The sequence below is a fragment of the Nelumbo lutea genome, chromosome 4, assembly GCF_056320005.1.
Source record: "Nelumbo lutea isolate HS-2025 chromosome 4, American lotus-T2T, whole genome shotgun sequence".
NCBI classification, from domain to species: Eukaryota; Viridiplantae; Streptophyta; class Magnoliopsida; order Proteales; family Nelumbonaceae; genus Nelumbo; species Nelumbo lutea.
The window spans coordinates 44,165,108-44,173,852 of record NC_142687.1 but is presented as its reverse complement, the minus strand read 5'-3'; the positions used below and the strand labels follow the sequence as shown (position 1 = coordinate 44,173,852).

The 8,745-nt window shown below is 35.7% G+C and overlaps 1 protein-coding gene across 1 annotated transcript; it reads right to left on the bottom strand.

The window, feature by feature from the left end:
- Nucleotides 1-4,789: 4,789 nt before the first annotated feature.
- Nucleotides 4,790-7,685, bottom strand: ATA1 (TAPETUM 1). The gene is given in 2 exon segments (XM_088982956.1): nucleotides 4,790-5,582; nucleotides 7,624-7,685. Coding segments are annotated over 2 exon segments (855 nt in total).
- Nucleotides 7,686-8,745: the final 1,060 nt, after the last annotated feature.

Here is an 8,745-nt window from a genome sequence, read left to right as displayed (position 1 = left end):
GAATTCATTGATTGATTATATTATAAATTTTTCCGGTATCATAGCTTTCCTACATCATAGTTGAATACATGTATAAAGGTTATGTTTGGTTTGAAGGAAAATGAAGGAAAAGGAAGAGAAACCTATACAATTTCTACTCAAGATGGGCCTCTAATGAGCCTAAAATGGTGATTGGAAACATCAGCGAATGTACAGTGCACAAGCCACAGAATCGCCAAGGATTGCGAAGGCCGTTCTCATAATCCCCTGCAGTCATGCATAAGGAATATCTCTCCATCAATAAAAACATATAAATCGGATGTTCATGGTCAAACCGGTTAGTCGGACCAGTCAACCTGTTACCTGGTCATATTTCTATTCTATAGCAATGTTTTAAAACCGACCCGAAGGCTGAACTATTTTTGCCTCTGGGTCATGGGCCACTGGGTCACATGGTTCAGATCGTTGGGTCAACGACGGATTGAAAGCACTGTTCAGGAATCTCTCTCCATCAATAAAAACATATAAATCGGATGTTCATGGTCAAACCGGCTAGTCAGACCAGTCAACCTGTTACCTGGTCATATTTCTATTCTATAGCAATGTTTTAAAACCGATCCGAAGGCTGAACCGTTTTTGCCTCTGGGTCATGGGCCACTGGGTCACATGGTTCAGATCGTTGGGTCAACGACGGATTGAAAGCACTGTTCTATAGGCATATATTCCTTTGAATCGTTCACCCCAAAGAATCCATCCATATTGGTTCAATCAATGACATGGAGATTGGCCCACTATTTGAGTTGAGAGGCAGTTTCTTTCTTATTCGTTTTAAATCAGTCTGGGTACTTGTTGGTTTTAAATCAGTGAATCTAATGATTTATGCTGAGATTTTACGTTCAACCTATTCGCACTGATTCTCCTAAAACTTAATTATGTGTTGGGAGGGACGCAGAGCTTGAAAAAGTTCATCAAATTGTAAGCAACAAATAATGGAACATATAACAAAACCTTTACACTACCACGTACCACCTAATATTGTAATCGGTGATTGAGACTTAAAATTTAAAATTATAGATTTGTAATCTGTATTATATATAATTCCTATTGTATTAATGAAATTTTGTGAAATAAAATGATAAGATGGAGTACCATCAATTTCTATCCAAGCACTTTTTGTGGTGTTAAAAACTAATATAATCTATATCTATCTATACTACTGTAAAATGTATGAATGTTGACATTATTTCTGGAATTTTGGTTGGACAAAAATTGCTTTTTTATTTAATATTTTTTGAAGTATAAATAAGGGTAAAACAAGTATTTCCTGTGTTTAATAAAACATATTTAAAGACTGTAGTTACTCTTCACTTGTTTAATTAAACATATTTAAAGTTTGAAATTAAAGACCATAATTACTCTACGTGTATTGACTATTAAGGCTCAGTTTGGAAGAAGTACAAATACAAATATGTACAGTACAAATTCATACAAAATATATGGTTTTACACTCTACATATTTGTATTTGTACTCCTTTCAAATGGAGCCTAAGTTGGTAACTGAATTGCTTGGTCACTTTCATAATAGGCATTATTTGAAGTACAGATAAAGAGAAAGCAGGTATTTTATAACGTGCTTAACAAAAACTATTATAGACTGAAATTAATGACTACAATTTCTCAACATGAATGGTAAATGAAATGTTAAAGACCAAAGTATATTTAATATTTCACTCTTCTATCATTATTAATAAATGATATTTTACATGTGTCTTCCTATTTCATGTACAACTGTTCTAAACCGCAACACTAGGGGAAGGGGAAGGAGAGGAAGGGGAGTTTAGAAGTGATATAAAGGTTGCTTTAAGTTGGAAATGTGGTATGTTTATTTTGAAAAGTCTTTTTCTTTTACTTTTGTGCTTGCTGGGTTAGGGTACGTAAGTGATGCAGGTTGGGTGGTCTGTTGTGGTTCAGATGGGCCCGAAGTTTCACTTTCGGCTATTAGGGTATGTCTAACTTTGGTTGGAACCCTTTGCAAATCCTCTTTTTATTTTATAAAATTTCTTCTTATTTATCTTAACAAAATTCTCATCAAAACCCAAGTGTTCTCCCTTAATTGGTTGTCACATTGAATGAATAATGAGATTTTTATTTAAGGTAGACTGCTGAAACCTCACCTAAAGTTTCTAAACATTGCTGAAACCTCCCTTGAAATTTGGTAAATGCAATCACTTCCCATGAACTTTCTAACAATTGTAAGTAGATCCCCTGTTAGAATCATCTAATAACAAACACAAAAATGTTCAAAATACCAATGATATGAAGGGAAAATTAGGAAAATAAATCAATTTCCAAAAAGAGATTGAAGGGATTTGGGATAGCAATAAATCAGTTACTATAAAATGTATGAATGTTCACATAATATTTTTGGAATTTTGGTTGGACAAAAATTGCCCTTTTATTTAATATTTTTTGAAATATAAATAAGGGTAAAACAAGTATTTCACGTATGATCAGATTTAGTTAGAGGATTCTAATAGGGGTATACTTGCAACTATGCTTGAAAGTTTAGGGGAGGTGATTGCAATTACCAAACAAAAATTTACCCTTAGCTATGCTAAGCATTTGATTAATGCCAATTTAGCTTTCAAAAAAAAAATAATAATCCATTTTCTATATAAGATACATTACAATGACCCATTTCAATTCTTATTTGTTTTTATGGACCGGCATTATTCACTTTAATTTTAGGGATGTGCTTAAATTTACAAACGCGGGATTATGATGTTGATAGGTAGGGATGATCATTTATAATCAGCCCGACCTTCTTGGCTTGCAAATTCTTGGGCCAAGGAAGTCAAATTTCTCTCAAGCTTGGTCTAGATTGGATTCGTATCAAGCCTGCACATAATGCATGTTGGGCTCAGGCCAAGTAAGCCCTACATCCAACAAACCCAACCCATCCTAGAAGATGTATGTATATTTATAATATATACTATAATATATGTATAATGTCTTATTTATTTGTATAGTATCTTAATTGTTTGTGGTAATTGTATGGTATCTTTCATACATGGCATAATATTTTACCAAATATATATCTACACACACACACACACATATAGTTAAGCTAAAACTTTATTTGTTTTAAAATATAAATCCTGTATATTCATATGGGCCAGCCTAGAATCTTGGCCCGGAACCAAACTCGAACATGTTTTATTAGGCCTAGGTAGGCCTCAAGGCTATTAACAGCTTGTAAAAACCTAACCCGACTCATGATCATCACTATTGAAGGGTTGGGTAGGCATGGGTTTGGTTGAATCCAAACATGACCTGAAACCCAATTAAGGCTAATTTGATCCAAACCTAATTAAGTCATTTTTTCTTCTTTTATTAGTGTACTCAATAAATATAAAAGAAACACTACAAATGATCACTAAATGGATTTTAAAAAGTCTTAAGATTTTTGTAAAGAACTAAAAACTCCATCCTCATCATAATAGATTTAATTCCCTTGGGGTAATTATGTATAAAGATTTAGGGTCTATTGGGCAAGTCCTTTTAGAATATTTTTTGAGCTTTTGAAAGACTGCTATACAACAAAATGGTCTTTATTATTTTTAGACCTTTATTATTCAAGTATGAGACCATTGGTTGATCCATTTGACCTAGATAGTTTAGTTACATACCTACCACTTAGACAGAAGGACAATTTAATTTTCATATTGGGTTTGAACACATAGGTTTGTATTGTTAAAATTAATGGGTATAGATTTAATTAGTAAAGTTTATTGATGACAAACAAAAACACTTCAATTAATGAATCTAAAGGAGAATGGGAGTTAACACCTTAATGAGAGGGAGTTGATTGAAGTAAAATTAATAAACAGTAAATATAATATTTAATGAGAGGAGATCGAGGTTAATACCTCAAATATAGGAGTTAATAAGAATGAATGAAATGAAGTTAATATAAGCAATAGCTCAAATTACATTTTTTCCCTTATATATGATGCTTTCTTTTATTCCTTTTTTTTTTGTTTGTTTGTGTTCTTGAACCATCACCAATCTTCATCAAGACGACTCATGGAAGTCTCCTTTTATGAGAAACTTACTTAAAATTAATGTAGAAATTCATGGGACAGTTTGGATGATTCTACAAGGGTCGTAGATTACCCATAAGTTGAAGAAGAAGAAAAAAGGATGAAGAGGGCAAAGGAAGGGGAATGAAGAGAGAATTAGCCACCTCAAAATCACCCTTTGCTTGCTTTGAAGATTCAGGAAATGAGGTCCGCTTAATTTAAGCTTAGATTTACTCAAATTCATTATAAATGACTAACTCTATTGGTGAATTACTGAAATAATATCAAGGCCCAGGCATTTATTAATTGCTGGACTTGATCCAAGCTGGTATGACAATTTATTCTTTTCTGAAGTATCCATAGCCCGTGTTATAGAAGTGGCTTGAAAGATAGTTTTCTTCTTGAGCAAACCCTGGAACAGGCTTCTAACTTGGCGTGTTATATGAATTGTCTCTGAAAGACAGCTTGGTCCACTCTGTGACAGAAATATGAATAAAAGCTCCTACATCTGTCTTGGCATTTTTAAGCAAAGAAAGATTATAGGTAGAAAGATGTGCTTTAAGTTTAACACATTCAACCTTTTTCTTGATATTACATTTGCTATATATCAGAATCAGATGGCCCATGTCCAGTCATGTCAACCTACCTACCCAAATAAAAGGAGAGAAAATTAAGAAACAGAAAAGAGCATAGAACTTGGGTTCTATCACAAGGCAAAACAGTGTAATTTAGTTGTATAAGAAGCTCATGAAGCTATAACCAGATGTGAAACCTCCATCCACAACAAGATTATGACCAGTTATATATCCAGCATCATCACTTGCCAGAAACAGTGCGGCCTGTGCAATGTCTTCAGTGCTCCCACTCCTCCCAAGTAGTAGACTCCCCCTCTCACCGATCACCTTCCCTACTTCCTCCGCCCCAATATCCACCTTCCCAAGCACCCTCCGGAATCCATCTACTAGCATCTCCGACGGCACCCCATGCGGCGAGATGCAGTTCACACGTATCCCATATGCCCCCAGTTCACAGGCAGTGCTTCTGGCTAACCCAAGAATTGCTTCCTTTGACAAGCTGTAGCCATGGGAAGCCAGTCCGCCCATGAGAGCTGCCGAGCTAGAAATGCAGATAATGCATCCCCGTCTGGCCTTGATCATGGCCCGTGCTGCGTGCTTGATGCCGTGTACCATGCCGTTGATGTTCACTGCCACTACTTCCTTCAGTTTGTCCATGTCAAGCTTCACAATGCTCCCATCCGCGCCTGTGATGCCGGCATTGTTGACCATGATGTCTAGTCGGCCTTTCCAGGCCACGGCAAGCTGGACGGCCGATTCGACGTTGGATTCCGACGTGACATCACAGTGTATGTATTGGCCTCCTATTGAGTCAGCAACCCCCATGCCCAGTTCATCTAAGATATCAGCAATTATTACATGGGCACCGGATTGGGCAAATAGTTTGGCCGTCGCGGCGCCGATTCCCCTTGAGCCACCGGTTACAATAGCAACCTTACCCTTCAACCTATAGGATTTAAATGCCAATTATATTAGTACTGTCTTTTATATATATATATATATATATATATATATATATATTTTCGAAATTAAAATTGAAGTCTTGAGAAAACAGCATTAGTTGCAGTTTGTTAAACCGAGCGACGAGATTTAGGGTAAAAGAATGAAATGGAATGTTAGAACAAGACTCGTGTAGCTGACCCCATATGGTTGGGTTAAGGCTTTGGGGGTGGTGATTATGATGATGATGATGAGCCTAAAAGACCTTACCAAAATGATGATAAGCACATTTTGGTACAACTAATCCTGAGAGACCGGTGGAGGGATTTGATTGGTGATGCCACTCCTCTACATCACATGAACTTAATAGGTCTTTAGATAAGCACGTATAAATGACCACATTAGTATATATCATCACCATGTAAGCCTTTTCCTAAGTATATGAGGTCGGCTACATGAATCTTATTTTGTCATTTTATTTTATTTAGTAGCATATTTACATTAGGGTAAATTTCATAATTCAGGGCCTGTTTAAGAAGGCTAAGCCAAAGATTCAGTTAAGCTGCTTCAGTTATGTTCGAGAAATACTTTAGATAAGCTATTCAAGGAGGTTGAAGCAGACAGCCCTTCAAATGACTGATTGATATTGGATTGGGCTTTCTGGAATTTTCACCCGACGTAGTTTATAAACTGTTCGTTAGGGCCCAGCTGCCAAACCGACACTCAATACCAAATAATTTGAGGTTCAAAAAATGCAAAGAGCAGAGATACGGAGGCATTATCATCAAGGTTTAAAGTATCGATACGTATTGGCCAATATATATCATTTCGGGAGCTTCCCAATACGTCTCTACGGAGAGTGTGGTGTATTGGGGTTCTGACCGGAGGGGGTAGAGGAGTCTTAAACCAGCCCCCTGAAAAGTTTTGATAAAAAAACTCAAAAAAAAAGTATCAATATAACCCGATATTTTAAACCTTGATTATCATTGAGGCTGTAAGCGTGTAAATGAGAACATGAAGGAGAAAGGAATACAAAGGTGATGAGGAGTTGAGGAGGGAGAAATGGATTTCTCCCAATCATGATCTAAGTCCCTTTTCTTCCAATAATTTTTCAGAGTACCAACAAGGAAGCCATGTTAAATATGTTTCAGACGATCTTAAACTTCTCGTGATAATGGGAAAAACTTCCGGTGACGTGGATTCACCGTCAAAAGGAGCATTCCCTTATCTTTGGAACCTTACCGAAAGGAAGGAATCCTCTTTTTACGGTAGATAACGGAGTTTACTTAAGCTCATACGTCTAGTGAGTGTTTCCTCCTCCAGAGCAATAAAATGATCCCACATCATAGTGTGGTCGATCAGTATGAAAAAACACTTAACATGAGCCAAAGTGAGTACCGAATACCTGTAAACAAAGACAAAGTGAGTACCGATGATATGGATGACGAGGCCTTAATATCTACCTTCCCTCTTTTTTCAAACTAGCAAAATCAAATTTATTATTTGGCGATGTATTTAGTTTCTGCCGGGGGGAATGAATACATTGGACATAATTTATGGTTTTAAAAACCGGATCAGACTGGACCGGATGGTCAGACCGAAAAGTGGGAACATGTCAGGTGACTGGTTCTGTTTTATCCCAGAACTGTTATTTCCCCAAAACTATTGATTTGATCAGCAAACCGCTGGCCCGGGTGTTTGAACCGTTCAACGGTTTAGTTGGTTTTCATTTTTTTATTTTTTCTTTTAATTTTTTTTGTCAGAATGGGTCATCCATTTGATTCAAACGGTCAGACCACTGGACCCCTGACCGGTTTATTGTCTGGTTCGATTTTAAAAACCTTGGACATGATACTGGTGTCATTAAGCGATTAACATAAAATAAAACCGTTAACTGTTAAGGGAGGTTCCTCAATACAGTTTTATTCTATAATATGTCCCCCCTGAAATTTAATTAATTAGGATGGGGCAATGAGGATAAAACACCAGATCATTTGGTTAAACAAGTTTGGGTGCTAAATAAAAAAATTCAACCTAAAAGCTTAAACTGTTAGGTGAGACCCCTGAATAGATTTTTATTCTCTAACAAATGAATTTCAGAACCCTCCATTTTAAAATCTTCTAATCAAAAGTGAAGGGCCATTTGATAACAGCTAAAATGACTAAACTGAATGACTTATTGCTTTGATTTCTAGTGGATGTAATAATTAAATAATAAAATATTCGATGAAATATGGTCAACCCAATTTTCTTCAGCCATTAACGAATTTGTAACCTCGTGAATAAGTTATTTGCTACAACACAATAATCATTCAGTTCAGCCACTTCAGCTGTTAGAGGGTTGGAAAACCTGCCCAAACCCTCCACTCCCCAAGAAACCAAAAATTCATAAACGAATGAAGCTTGTCCTTTGATGTGATAAGCTAAACTAACCTCTTACTCTTGTGCATATGACCATTCTGCTCCATTTCAATCAGGTCTCAATAACTTCTCGCATATGTTGAACCCTTAATGTTGATATTATATGAATAAGCAGCCGTTTGAATTTATATAAGCTTGATTCATGCCTTGCACAATATTTGTGTTCCATAACAACTTCGAATCTGAAAAGCATCTAACAGTTATTTTGGCAGTGGTTTGGTACCTTCCTCAGACGAGAGGTTTGATGCTATTGGATCTAGGGGTGCAAACTTAGATTGGGTTGGGTTGAGAGTTTGTTAAATTTTCAATGGGCCTGAATCCTACCAGAGCCTGATGTAGTTAAAATTCTTCGGATTGGGTAATATTGGTTGTAGACCTAATTAGATTCTGGTAATAAACTCAATCTGAATGGTTAAAAAATACAGAATATAATGTAATATAATATGACTTTTTTTTTGAAATGAAAATATAATGTGATGAGTGGCACAAGCTAATAGCTAATTACATGTATGGATGCTCACCATTTGGTTAACTGAACCATGAGAACCAAATCAGTACCACTGGTTTTTGGAAAATCGGTAACCAAAATCGAACCAAAGCCAATCAGTTAATTGGTTGATCGGTCCGGTTCATTGGTTTTTTGGTTTTTTAATTTTTACAATATATATTACAAAAATATATATAAATATATTATATATATATTGCATATTTATTAATTTATAATATACAAAAATATAATATATAATATA